This window comes from Hyla sarda, chromosome 4, assembly GCF_029499605.1.
Source record: "Hyla sarda isolate aHylSar1 chromosome 4, aHylSar1.hap1, whole genome shotgun sequence".
Classification (NCBI taxonomy): Eukaryota; Metazoa; Chordata; class Amphibia; order Anura; family Hylidae; genus Hyla; species Hyla sarda.
Genome location: NC_079192.1, coordinates 291,610,429 through 291,625,667, shown reverse-complemented (window position 1 = coordinate 291,625,667; position 15,239 = coordinate 291,610,429). Strand labels below are relative to the sequence as shown.

The 15,239-nt window shown below is 40.0% G+C and overlaps 1 protein-coding gene across 1 annotated transcript in view; it reads left to right on the top strand.

Annotated features, from left to right (window-relative positions):
• Window positions 1-15,239, top strand: part of CFAP54 (cilia and flagella associated protein 54) — a 395,393-nt gene that overhangs the window by 147,445 nt on the left and 232,709 nt on the right. The window contains exons 30-31 of the mRNA XM_056574483.1: window positions 4,926-5,015; window positions 9,773-9,899. Of these exons, the coding sequence (XP_056430458.1) occupies window positions 4,926-5,015; window positions 9,773-9,899 (217 nt within the window). The remainder of the gene's footprint in view (window positions 1-4,925; window positions 5,016-9,772; window positions 9,900-15,239) is intronic.

The window sequence follows — 15,239 nt, the reverse complement described above, 5'->3', positions numbered from 1 at the left end:
CCATTTTATTCTTATTATATCTGACAGGTAGAAAAATACGGGAGTGAAATTTGTCACTAAACTGATCTTGGAAATATTTTTTTTAAGTCATGCTAAATCCATTTGGCTAATTAATGTCTTTCCAAGCAAGACAAGGAAATGTTGCAAGCCATGTTTCTTTGCCTGCTAATGGACAGCAGATAGGTTTATGATACACTTAACTTTTATAACAGATGTATCCAGTAAAGGCATAAAAACTGGGCAAATGCAGTTAATTTATGTGAATGAACCCTATCTCCTGTGATCAGGGAGACTTCTATTCTGAGTTGTTAGTACAGTACAGAAAGTACTCCATAGATTTATTTAACCAGGGTGTTAAACCTAGGACCCTGTGGGTGATATATCCCACTATATGCCTCCATTGTATATATACGTTGGGAACTTTTGCAAGCATATATGTCAACCATTTAATGATGTGAACAAGGCCTTGGAATGACTTCTGCCAACCCCATTCTAATTAAAATGCCCTTGGGGTATTCAGGGCATGGCAGAATTGCAGTCAGGCCCATAAATATTGGGACATCAACACAATTCTAACATTTTTGGCTATATACACCACCACAATGGATTTGAAATGAAACTAACAAGATGTTCTTTAACTGTAGATTGTCAACTTTAATTTGAGGGTATGTACATCCAAATCAGGTGAACAGTGTAGGAATTAGAACAGTTTGCATATGTGCCTCCCACTTGTTAAGGGACCAAAAGTAATGGGACAAAATAATAATCATAAATTGAACTTTCACTTTTTAATACTTGGTTGCAAATCCTTTGCAGTCAATTACAGCCTGAAGTCTGGAACGCATAGACATTACCAGATGCCGGGTTTCATCCCTGCTGATGCTCTGACAGGCCTTTACTGTGGGCATTTTCCCTTCAGTTTTGTCTTCAGCAAAATTGAATCCCTATGCCCATTGCATCGCATGGTATGGCTTCTACATCGACGACCTCCTATATATTTGGGGGTCCAATGTAACTGCCATACGGGGATTCAGCCAGTATCTTAATAACAATTCTTTGGGTTTAATTTTCACACTCAATCATCATCCAACGGACATTTCTTTTCTTGACTTGAAATTAAATGGAGATAGGGAAACACATAATGTTATAACCAGAACATATAGAAAATAGATGGCACATCTGTAACCTTCTATAAGTGGGATGCGGGCACCCACTTTGGGACAAAAATTATTTGTAGTGATAAATCCCGGATCAGTCACGGTTTGGTTGGAACATAAAGGAACCTTTAAATGTGGTCATAACATGTGCACATGCTATAAAATCCTATTACCAACTACACATTTCAAGTCTTGTACCACTCATGAGTCTTTTCCAATTAAACAATATATAAACTGTAACACCAAATTTGTAATTTATTTATTTATTTACATGTGAATCGTGTCTGGTAAAATATGTTGGATGTACAACGAATTTATTAAAAACTCATATTAGGAAACACCTATCTGATGTCCCGGATTTTAAAAGTAGAAATATTTCTATGTATTGAAGCATATTGCTGAGTGTCATGGGGGTGATATTTCTACAATGAAAGTCCAGGGAATTGAAAGAGTGTCATTCCCTCGTAGAGGAGGTAACCATAGACGAAAACTTATGGATCGTTAAATATTTTGGATTTTGAAACTAGACACGAGATTCCCAAAAGTCTTAATATGAAGCAAGATGTCATCCTTCACTACTAATTTCTGATTGTTAGCTTTTTTGTTTTGCATTATATTTCTCTACATTTATATTTACTTTTCTTCTTTTTTCTTCCTTGTTAATTAATTATTATTATAAATTTTTTTTCTTTTCTCGGTATGTTTTGCTTTTATTTTATTATTATAATTTTTTTTCTAACAGTTGAACATGACCTGCGATATATACAGTTCATTTTGCTTGACTATATAGTATTGGTTATGAAGTGGCACCTGCCGTGCTGGAAAATATACTGCCAGCTGTAGCGCCGAGCGCTCCGGTCCCCGCTCCTGGACTGGAGCGCTTATGGCGTGTGTCCCCAGGCAGCGCTCCAGGACTCTTAGATCTAAAGGGCCAGTGCATCGGTGATTGGTGCCTGGTCCAAAGTGGCTTATTAAGGGTTAAGGTTTGTGAGAGGCAGTGCTGTTTGGACTTAATTAGGCCTCTCCTGTGCACTACCTATAAGTACCATCTCCTCCCACAGCCTCCTGCCGGATCTTTGTTGACTTGAGCCTGAGAGAAAGTGTTCCTTGTTCCTGTGTTCCCCTGCTTGTTGCCGAACCCGTCGCTACTGACTACCGCCTGTGAACCGTTGCTGCCTGCCCTGACCATTTGCTACGTCTGACTATGCCTTTGCCTGATCCTCTTGTACCTTGCCTTATCTCAGCAGCCAGAGAGGTTGAGTCGCTACTGGGTGGAACGACCTGGGGGATACCTGCCACAGCAAGACCATCCCGCTTTGCGGCGGGCTCTGGTGAAAACCAGTAACCCCTTAGACTCCGTTCCCCTGGTACGGCCCACGTAATCACCTCTCTGGCACAGCGGATCCACCATCAGCCTCTGCTATCTCCTGCCAGTCCGGATCCTGACAGTAAGATCCGGCCATGGATCCCGCTGAGGTGCCTTTGCCAAGTGTCGCTGACCTTACCACCATTGTGGCCCAGCAATCTCAGCAGATTGCTCAGCAAGGTCAACTACTGAAACAGTTGTCCGCCATGATGCAGCAATTTCTGACAGCCCAGCAGCAACCATCTCCACCGCCAGCTCCTATGCCACCCACTCAGCCCGCTGCCGTTTCCAGCACCAGATACCGCCTGTCCATGCCGGACAAATTTGATGGAGACTCCAAGCAGTGCCGTGGGTTCCTGTCACAGTGTTCTTTTCACTTGGAGATGATGGCCGACCAGTTTCCTACTGAACGTGCCAAGGTAGCTTTTATAGTCTTACCGGGAAGACTACTTTTATATGCTTACCGGGAAGGCCCTGGCTTGGGCCACACCGCTTTGGGACCGCAGCGATCCTGCCGCTGCTACTGCCCAGTCCTTCTGCCAAGAATTCCGGAGTGTTTTTCAGGAACCAGCCTGGGTTGCCTCTGCAGAGACTGCCTTGTTGACCGACCCTGAATCAGGGAAATTCTTCTGTGAGCGAATACGCCATGCGTTTTCGCACTCTGGCCTCGGAACTGTCCTGGAATAATGAAGCGCTCTGTGCCACGTTCAAGAAGTATGTTTTTGTATGCCACGTTCAAGAAGTACGTTTTTGAGGCTCACCAATGGCTTCCATCTTGTGGTGAACCCTCTTTATTCACTATGGTGACGTCTTCTCTTGATTGTTGAGTTTGACACACAAACACCTACCTCCCGGAGAGTGTTCTTGATCTGGCCAACTGTTGTGAAGGGGGTTTTCTTCACCAGGGAAAGAATTCTTTGGTCATCGACCACAGTTGTTTTCCTTGGTCTTTTTGGTCTTTTGGTTTTGCTGAGCTCACCGGTGCGTTCCTTCTTTTTAAGAATGTTCCAAACAGTTGTTTTGGCCACGCCTAATGTTTTGGCTATCTCTCTGATTTGTTAGTTTTGTTTTTTCAGCCTAATGATGACTTTCTTCACTGATAGTGACAGCTCTTTGGATCTCATCTTGAGAGTGGATAGCAACAGATTCCAAATGCAAATAGCACACTTGAAATGAACTTTGGACCTTTTATCTGCTCATCGTAATTGGAATAATGAGGGAATAAAACAATACCTGGTCATGGAACAGCTGAGAAGCCAATTGTCCAATTACTTTTGGTCCCTTAACAAGTGGGAGGCACATATGCAAACTTTTGTAATTCCTACACTGTTCAACTGATTTGGATGTAAATACCCTCAAATTAAAGCTGACAGAATGCAGTTAAAGCACATTTTGTTCGTTTCATTTCAAATGCATTGTGGTGGTGTATAGAGCCAAAAATGTTACTATACTATATGTGACTATATATGTTCACAGAATATGATGTGTTCCTAAAAGTAGATTTACTGTATGTAGGTATAACATGATTATGGAAATTGAGAAATCGCTTGTTTACAGAAGAGTTTGATACCCCCCCCCCCCACCCTCCATGGACAAGTAATTAGTACTTAGAACCATATTTATGCATTCCTCGACCATTGACTGTCATTGGCATTGCAATCAAATTTATTAGCTTTGGTGATCTACTATATGTCGCTGGGCTCCTTTACGTTCAGGGTTCATTCAGTCCCAAACAAGGAAGCTGAGCATACCCTTTTCACAGTGAACACTGCTGGGCCTGACTGATCCCATTGGATCCCATTGACTTGGGGTACGTTGGCTATCCGATATTTTACAGGAGTTGAGCAGAGGTAATAAATAGGACATGCACAATTTTTTTTTTCTCCACTCGACTCCTGTCCTTTAGATTGATAAAACGACAGATCTCCCTTTTAGCAGAGCCAAGCAGCAGTGTGAACTTATCCTTACAAGTAATACGTTACAAAGTGTTAAAAACAGTTGCACTCACTTCAGTATCAGAAAGCCCATTAAGAGATACTAATAGTTTTTTTTTTATTCTACATTTACATATTTCAAATTTATTACTTTACCAATCATAATAGCTGATCAGTCTGGTTTACCTTGGCAACTTAATGAAATAAGATATTAACTTGCCATGTTGTTGTTTTTACATTGATGCTTCTATGGAAAGTAAAAAAAACAATTAAGAGATTCTTGCCACTGGAAAGAACAAGCTGACACAGCACAACGTAAATTTACCACTTGCTGTGCTCACATGTTGGAACAGAATACTAAACAGGGAAATTGCAGAGAAAGTTTAAAATGTATAGCTTAGTCTCAAAATAATGTTAATTCATTTGAATAGATATATAACTCTAATACTTCATTGTTTCATTTTACAGTTAATGGGGCAATGCTTACCGGACAAGAAGATCCTGTCCTGCTGTATTCTGTTGTTTCATGCTGGTCTCCAAGTGCGGCATTTAAAGAAAGTGAGTATTTCATAATCCAAACCGGAAGAAAAGCTGAGTTTTCAAATCATTTTGTATCTAATCATATGTTACAAAACAGTAGGTGTAAGATGCTCTGTATGTTAAAGTTGCAGTTGACACACTTGTGGGACTAAAACAATTGGTTCTGAGTGATGGAAACTGCTCTTTTAGTCAGAGCACATATTTATGATTCAAAATGTTAGTAGTTTGTAAGCGCTACAGTTATAGTTTTACTCTGCTTGCATCGGAAACCAATGTGAAAGGCAGTACATTTGCATAATATTTTCCCGCGATGTAAAAGACTTTTAACGGACCAGTCTCCATCACTCAGGACCAATTGTTTTTAGTGTGCATATCCGTCAGTTGTAAAAATGATTGTGTATGCCCCTTTCAGATTAAAAAGAAAATCTTTCTAATATTGTAGGGACATCTTTGTGTCTATTCCCAACCGTGGCGCAATACCTTATTGTTGCACTAATATGGAGACCCAAATGTTTTGTTTAACATGGGGCACATGTACACTACTGTATTAAAGGGGTATTCCAGGAAAAACATTTTTATATATATATATATATATATATATATATATATATATATATATATATATATCAACTGGCTCGAGAAAGTTAAACAGATTTGTAAATTACTTCTATTAGAAAATCTTAATCCTTTCAGTACTTATGAGCTTCTGAAGTTAAGGTTGTTCTTTTCTGTCTAAATCCTCTCTGATGACACCTGTTGATGACACCTATTGACTTAAATGGGAGTTGCCTAAATGACATTGCCCCCGGGACTACGCTGTTTACAGAACTCCTGAAGTTATGTAAACAGAGTAGCCATTAAAGTCTATGGGAAATAAGTAAACTACATAAATTCCCTGCTTTTGTGGTTTCTAGCTATTCTGACCACCTCTGGGCACTAAAAACAGGCCAGATAAGCTGAAAAACCAGGAAGTAGTAAGGTGGGGCAAACCCTCTTTAAATATAGCAGTAGTACAATGGATTATGAAACAAACTTTGTTCCAGCAGCTTGTAAACACCAAATACAGTGCATTCGGAAAGTTTTCAAACTCTTTCAGTTTTCTCACATTTTTTTTATGTTGTGGCCTTGTGCTTTTGAAAAATATATATTTATATCTGCACTCAATACCACATAATGGCAAATTGGAAGTTAAAAATATTTAGTAACTTATGGAAAAGGAAAAACAAAATTTTTCCTGCATGCTCATTTTTTTCTCTCTCGCTCCGTCAACCACATGTATTACAGTGGGGATCAAAAGTTTGGGCACCCCAGGTAAAAATTTGTATTAATGTGCATAAAGGCATCAAATTACAGACTAGACATTCTTATAATATGTCAACAAAAGTTAGGTTTTATTTCCATCATTTACACTTTCAGAATAACAGAAAACAAAAAAATGGTGTCTGCAAAAGTTTGGGCACCCTGCAGAATTTATAGCATGCACTGCCCACTTTGCAAAGCTGAGACCTGCCAGTGTCATGGATTGTTCTCAATCATCATTTGGGAAGACCAGGGGATGTCAATCTCAAAGGTTTTAAATGCCCAGACTCATCTGACCTTGCCCCAACAATCAGCACCATGGGTTCTTCTAAGCAGTTGTCTAGAAATCTGAAACTGAAAATAGTTGACGGTCACAAAGCTGGAGAAGGCTATAAGAAGATAGCAAAACGTTTTCAGATGTCAATATCCTCTGTTCAAAATGTAATTAAAAAATGGCAGTCATCAGGAACAGTGGAAGTTAAAGTAAGATCTGGAAGACCAAGAAAAATATCACACAGAACAGCTCGCAGGATTGTGAGTAAAACAATTCAAAACCCATGTTTGACTGCACAATCCCTCTAGAAAGATCTGGCAGACACTGGAGTTGTGGTACACTATTCCACTATAAAGAGATACTTGTACAAATATGGTCTTCACTGAAGAGTCATCAGAAGAAAACCTCTTCTACGTCCTCACCACAAAAATCAGCGTTTGAACTTTGCACATGAACATATAGACAAGCCTGATGCATATTGGAAACAAGTTCGATAAGGTTAAAATTAAACTTTTTGGCCGGTACGTTTAGAGAGGAAGGGGAACAGAATTAAATGAAAAGAACCTCTGTCCAACTGTTAAGCATGGGGGTGGATCAATCATGCTTTGGGGTTGTATTGCAGCCAGTGGCGCAGGGAACATCTCACGAGTAGAAAGCAAAATTGATTCAATAAAAGTTCAGCAAATTTTGGATGCTAACTTGATGCCATCTGTGAAAAAGCTGAAGGTATAGAGTGGATGGCTTCTACAAATGGATAATGATCCTAAACACACCTCGAAATCCACGGAGGATTACATCAAGAGGCGTAAACTGAAGGTTTTGCCATGGTCTTCAAAATCTCCTGACCTCAACATAATTAAAAATCTATGGATAGACCTCAAAAGAGCAGTGCGTGACAGACAGCCCAGAAATCTCAAAGAACTGGAAGACTTTTGTAAGGAAGAATGGCCAAAGATACCTCAAACAAGAATTGAAAGACTCTTGGCTGGCTACAAAAAGCGTTTACAAGCTGTGATACTTGCCAAAGGGGGCAGTACAAGATATTAACTCTGCAGGGTGCCCAAACTTTTTCAGACGCCTTTTTTTTTAGTTTTTTGTTATTTTGAAAGTGTAAATGATGGAAATAAAATCTAACTTTTGTTGACATATTATAAGAATGTCTAATCTGTAATTTGACGCCTTTTGGAGATTTTTTCATCTTTCTTTGGCTACTTTATGCACATTAATACAAATTTTTACCTGGGTGCCCAAACTTTTTATCCCCAGTGTACTAAAAATGTCTCTTAATCCCCTCCCTATACATTGAACATTTAGCCCAATCAATCTTCATGTGTTTAGAATGAAGGGGAGCTAAGCTGCTGCCAGACACTTCTATAATTAAAATTCTTCAATCTATATATATATATATATATATATATATATATATATATAAAACTCAATGTGTCTGTGTGTGTGTATGTGTATGTATGTATGTATGTATGTTCCAGCATCACGTCCAAACAGCTGAATATATCAACATGAAACTTTGCACACATGTTACTTATATATCTACAACAAACATAGGATAGGTGATTTAACCCTTACTCACCCCCATTTGCCAGGGTCGGGGTTTTTGTTTAAAGTCCCATACAAGTCAATGGGAAATATGTTACTGCATAACTTCCAAACGGCTGGAGATATTTTGATAATACTTGGTCACATGTTACTTATATGTCCACTTAAAATATAGGATAGTTCATTTAACCCTTAACTACCCCCTTTTGAGAGGGTCGGGGTTTTTGTTTAAAGTCCCATGCAAATAAATGGGAAATGTATGTTCCCAAAAAACTTACATACTGCTGGAGATATTTCAATACCTGGTACACATATTACGGGTTGGGATATGAGTACGGGATAGGATGTCGAGATAGGAGGTCAGAATAGCAGGACAGGATAGGAGGTCGGGATAGGAGGTCGGGATAGGAGGTCGAGATAGGAGGTCGAGATAGGAAGACGGGATAGGAGGTTGGGATAGGACATCGGGATAGGAGGTTGAGATAGGAGGACGGGATAGGAGGACGGGATAGGAATTCGGGATAGGAGGATGAGATAGGAAGTTGGAATAGGAGGTCGAGATAGGAGGTCGAGATGGGAGGACAGGATAGGAGGAAGGGATAGGAGGACAGGACAGGAGGTTGGGATAGGAGGTCGGGATAGGAAGTCGGAATAGGAGGTCTAGATAGGAGTTCGAGATAGGAGGTTGAGATAGGAAGATGGGATAGGTGGACGGGATAGAACGTCGGGATAGGAGGTCAAGATAGGAGGACGAGATAAGAGGACAGGATAGGAGGAAGGGATAGGAGGACAGGACAGGAGGTCGGGATAGGAAGTTGGGATAGGAGGTCGAGATAGAAGGACGGGATAGGAGGGTGGGATAGAAGAACGGGATAGGAGGTCGGGATAGTAAGGCAGGATATGAGGTCGACATATGACAACAATATATGAGGACGGGATATGAAGTCAAAAGCTTCCTCTGTTGATTTTCCTCCACAAAAAGGATTAGGAAGGAAAAATCGGGCAACGCCGGGTACTCAGCTAGTTAAAAATAAAAAAGATGAACAATGTGTATTGTGCAATCATTTATATGTGTTATTTTCATGTTCCATCCAAGGGCTATTGACCTAATTCTTATGCCCCGCCCCCCACCCCCCGCACAGGGACACAGTTTTCTGCTGACTATGAGCAGTCTCTTGAACAGTCTCTTCTATAGTTGCACACAGGGCAGAAAGCAGGGAAGAATCTGCACTTGGTCTATGCTTACTCTAGTAACTGTGTTCTATAATATTGCAAAATAGCTACATAGAATAGAAAAAATGAATGATGTTAACCAGAACCGACAGTCATTGGGATTAAAGTTTGGATAAACTAGTCCTAGTAGAAAGAACAGGGAATGTTTCAGGCAAGAAAGCAAGTGATTATCAGTAACCAAAAGATGTCACTCTTCTCTAGTTTATGTTCAGCTGTCACAGTTACAAGTAATCTATACTGGCTTTCAGAGCTTCAGATTGATGCCTGTGTCACTATTGTCAGTGACCTGATTGGTATTGCTGTAGGTTTGTTGTTTGTATAACTACCTTTTCTGACTATGTTTATGAATCGATTTGACTTAATTCTCTTAAAATATTTGTGTTTTTATCAGTTTCTTTTTTCCTATCTTATCCAGTCATGAAATTTAAGAAGAAATCTCGTTTTTTGGAGTTTCTTGTTCAATTGTTGCAGAGAGTATATTATGAGGAAAAGTTTCTGAAAGTTCTGGAGTGGTCTTCCAGTGCCTTAGACTATTTGAAAAGGTATAGTAGTTATTTTCAGCCATTTCTCATTTTATAAAATTCATGGTAAGTCTTTTATTAGTATACAAGTACAAATGTCTATAAAATTGGCAGGGTAGAAAGAGTTGGGCATACAGTAGTGGTGGTACCGTCATAAAGGTATTCTGATGTGTACTGTGGCTTGTCTGTGGCATAGCTATAGGGTCAATAGATGACACATTCCACTTATTTAATCTGTTCTAGTTCACGTCACTTATGTGTCCTGCAAATAAAATGTATACTAGCAAGAAAAACAGCTAATTCTATTCATCTTTCTTTCTCACGGTCCTAATAATAAAGTAAGACTCTGTAAATAATATATAAAAATGTCCTTTAGTTTACATGAAGGCAGATGCTGTCTTACTTCAATGTCGTTACAGTGACACTTCCTGTCTGTGCTTTGGCCTTGTTTAGACTAGCCGTATATACCTATCCAAATCAATCCAAATATCCTGTTTGGTTTAAATAATTGAAGACAAAAGGGAATACAATTTTAGAGTGCATTAAAGAAAATAAAACTAAAAAGTCAAAGAGACTAATATGTTAAGGCCTAATCTTTATTTGGGTTTTATTCTATAAAACCAATGTAGGTTAGCCTAAATCGGTTTTACCATGAAGTCCTGTAGACTTATTTCTGGTCAGGCATGTTTAGTTGCTCTGTTCTATTCACACACAGTGATTATACAGCTAAATAGACAGCAGCATACAGCTGCTACCCTGCATGAAATGTACTTACATTCTTATGTATGAGGGAATCTGGGTGAAGATTCACTGGCCATTATGAGGTAAATATATATTATGTACTGTTATAGCTTTTATATTACAGTTTATAACTCTACATATACTTGGCAGGAGGGTATTATTTACTATAATAACACTGTACACTGTGTGAGAATAGATGAGATAACTTTACCATTATAAAGATTAGATTCTCTTGATGAGTGGCTCACAAGAATGAGCACCTCCATTAATGACTGCTGGAAAATAAAGCGCATAGCAAACTATGTGGCAATTAGAAGCTCCACCCACCAGATAGATTGTCATATGAAAAGGAACAAGAATTAAGAAAAGGCAGAGACAAGGAAATAAAGTCATGCCTGCATTATTTTTTAGAGATAGATATTTCATTTCCTTCAACCTAACAAAATTAGCCAGGTTTAGACAGATTTTATTAAATGGATTACATGGTACAGAATGTAGAACAATAAAAAAAAGTATGATGGTCAATTCAGTAGCTAATGGGCAGCTTTTTATAATGATGGGCTGGAAACCTGGTATACATAGCTTTGAAATAAAGATAGTCTTATTAATAACAGATAACTTTTTTTTAATCGATAAATAGTTCAATAGACTGTAGGACATTATTTACATATGGAATAAGTAGGATCCATCAACACTCTATGAAAGCTATCTTTACAGTAAGAGTAGTTAGGTAAACATTTACCATAGTAATGACAAACAATGCAATGCCAAGATATGTACCTCATGACTGATTGTATTGAGTGTAATCATTAATAAGGAGGTATATTTTAAATTAATAAATGAAAAATAACCCAGGCAGTCTTTCCGAGGATAGATAAGGCCTCCAGGTCCCATTTATTTATGTCTTGGAGGTAACATTTTTTTAGTGGCCCATGGTGGTTTTATTTTCTGTCTCAGTCTACATGAAACTGGAATCACTAAAGGTAAATATTGAATATGTTCAATCCACCCCCTACCACACCCCACCTCCACTGATTGCTAGTATAAGAAGGGAGAAGCCAGACATTACAGTAACCACACCCCACCTCCACCGATTGCTAGTATAAGAAGGGAGAAGCCAGACATTACAGTAACCACACCCACCTCCACTGATTGCTAGTATAAGAAGGGAGAAGCCAGACATTACAGTAACCACATCCACCTCCACTGATTGCTAGTATAAGAAGGGAGAAGCCAGACATTACAGTAACCACACCCACCTCCACTGATTGCTAGTATAAGAAGGGAGAAGCCAGACATTACAGTAACCACACCCCACCTCCACCGATTGCTATTATAAGAAGGGAGAAGCCAGACATTACAGTAACCACACCCCACCTCCACTGATTGCTAGTATAAGAAGGGAGAAGCCAGACATTACAGTAACATTTTAAAGACTTCACAGTAAGGGCTCGTTTATATACCGGTACGTCCTGAGTCCCCTCCCTTACTATAACGCAGGGGCCACGGCGTGGCCCCGCGTCATAGCGGGTTGGGCCCGGCACCTAGCAACGGCCGGGACCTGTGGCTAATAGTGCACGGCACTGATCGCGGTTCCGACTTCTATTAACCCTTTAGACGCGGCGATCAAAGTTGATCGCCGCGTCTAAAGTGAAACTAAACTTCTGCCGGTTAGCTCAGGGGGCTGTTCGGGATCGCTGCGGTGAAATCGCGGCATCCCGAACAGCTGTAGGACCTGCCTTACAGCTGTTACCTGCCTCCTGATGTCCAATCGCTGAATGACTGCTCAGTGCCTGAGATCCAGGCATGAGCAGTCAAGCGGCAGAATCATTGATCTATGTTATCCTATGGGATAATAAAGATCAATGTAAAAGATCAGTGTGTGCAGTGTTAAAGCCCCCTATGGGAGCTATAACACTGCAAAAAAAAAAGTGGAAACAAAACCCCTTCCCTAATAAAAGTTTGAATCACCCCCCCCCCCTTTTCCCATAAAAAAAAAACAAAAAACTGTGTAAATAAAAATAAACATATGTGATATCGCCGCGTGCGGAGATGTCCGAATTATAAAATATATTGTTAATTAAACAGCATATTTTTGGTCACTTTTTATATCATGAAAAAATGAATAAAAAGCGATCAAAAAGTCCGATCAATACAAAAATGGTACCACTAAAAACGTCATTTATCATATGGATTTTTAGGTGCAAAATTGAAAAGGGTTATGATTTTTAAAAGGTAGGGAGGAAAAAACGAAAGTGCAAAAACGGAAGAATGCTCGGTCCTTAAGGGGTCAATTTCCTTTTTGAACCGTTATTACATCTGAGCATGCTCAGAAGAAGTGAAATCAGCAAACTCTTGCTGTGCTGTAGGATTACTACTACTACTCCCATCATTGAACAGACTTGTTTCCATGATGGGAGTAGTAGTTTCCAGGCTGCGGGAGTCTGTGAAGGCTAGGTTAGTGCTTGTACTACTTGCCCAATCATGGAACACAGTCTGTTCCATGTTGCGGGTAGTAATAAAGGAGCTGAGGGATTGATTGCATCGGGTCTCATTTCTGAGACCCAATGTGATCAGAAGTTACTGCAACCCTGCGATTGTAGATCGTGTGTGTGTTTTACTTTAATTTTCAAAGTCACTAGCTAGGATTGTAATATTGCACTACACTGTTGGCTGGGGAAGCATTGCGCTGTGTTCCCCGGCTGCCCTGATGCGCTGCAGGACCATATGTATAGAAGCGCTGGAGTGGGACAAGATCTATAGGTAGCGCAGCGCGGGGGGACGGGCAATATACATAGCTAGCGCAGTGGGGGTGCCAGACATATATCGCTACATGTCTGGCCCCCCGCTCCGCCAGCTATGTATATTGCCCTCCGCTGCGCTTGCTATGTATATTGTGCTAGCTTTATATTTTTCTCCCCGCAGCACTTGCATATGTCCCCCCAGTGAGTGCAATATGTCCCTCACAGCACATCTGTGATGTATACTATCAGCAGCGCATCATGCTGCTGGCCGGGAAGCAATCTTATTTTTTCACAATTTTTAAAGGGTGACAATAATTTTGTCCAGCCCATTTTTGGAGTTTGGTGTGACATTATGTCCAATTTTCTTTTTGTCCACCTTTTTTTGGTTTAGTTCCAATACACACAAAGGGAATAAACATGTGTATAGCAAAACATGTGTTACTGCAATCCTTTTCTGTGAGTAATACATCATTTTCTTGAAAAATTTCAGTATGGCAGCACTTCTATACACATATGTCCCTCGCAGCGCTATCTGTGAAAAGTATGCTATCAGCAGCGCATCTACCGGACAGGAAATGGGCGGCAATGTGCTGTCTTCCCCTGGCCCCGCGTCATAGCGGGTCGGGCCCGGCCCGGCCTCTTAAAAATGTCCGGGACCCGAGGCTAATAGCGCGGCACTGATCGCGGTGCCGCGCGCTATTAACCCTTTAGATGCAGTGTTCAAAGTTGATCGGAAATGTTTATTTTATAAAAATATATCGTTAATTTAACCGCACAGTCAATAGCGTATGCGCAAAAAAATTCCAAAGTCCAAAATAGCGTATTTTTGGTCACTTTTTATATCCTGAAAAAATTAATAACAAGCAATCAAAAAGTCTGATCAATACAAAAAAAAACTTTAGGTCACGGTGCAAAAAATTGGCCCTCATACCGCCCCGTATGCGGAAAAATGTAAAAGTTATAATAGTCATAAGATGACAATTTTAAACGTATAAATTTTCCTGCATGTAGTTATGATTTTTTCCAGAAGTACAACAAAATCAAAACTATATAAGTAGGGTATCATTTTAAGGATCTGGCTGGGGGAGGGGAAAACCGTGCACTCCCGTACCCCAGCCGGACTGGCGCCAAGCTTCATTGACTTTAATGACCCTACTGGGTCAAAGATTTCTGGCCTGTATCCGGTTTTGTGACCGGACTTAAAGGGGTATTCCAGGAAAAAACTTTTTTTCTTATATCAACTGGCACCAGAAAGTTAAACAGATTTGTAAATTAGTACACTTGATAGAAGAAAGAAAAAGTCGGCACTCACCAGTATTCCAATTCAGCAATATTTATTGTACATATTCACAGCCTAGTACATATGCACGGGAGGACAGCAGATGGTACCGGGGGGTATCACAGAGAGGCGACACCGGGGTTTTGCACTGGATAGTGCTTCAACGGGCCGATTTTGTAGATTTGTAAATTACTTCTATTAAAAAAATCTTAATCCTTTCAATAATTATCAGCTGCTGAAGTTGAGTTGTTGTTTTCTGTCATCTCTGCTTGTCTCGGGAACTGCACAGAGTAGATGAGGTTTGCTTCTAAACTGGGCGGTTCCAGAGACACGTGTCGTCAGAGAGCACTTAGATAGAAAAGAACAACTCTACTTCAGCAGCTCATAAGTACTGAAAGGGTTAAGATTTTTCAATAGAAGTCATTTACAAATCTGTTTAACTTTGTGGAGCCAGTTGATATATAAAAAAGTTTTTTCCTGGATAACTCCTTTAAAACCGCAGTAAACTAAACCGGATACGAGGCAAAATGAGCTCATTAAATTCAATGGAGTTTGGCGCCGGTGTACGGGAGTGCACGGTTTTCCCCTCCCCCAGCT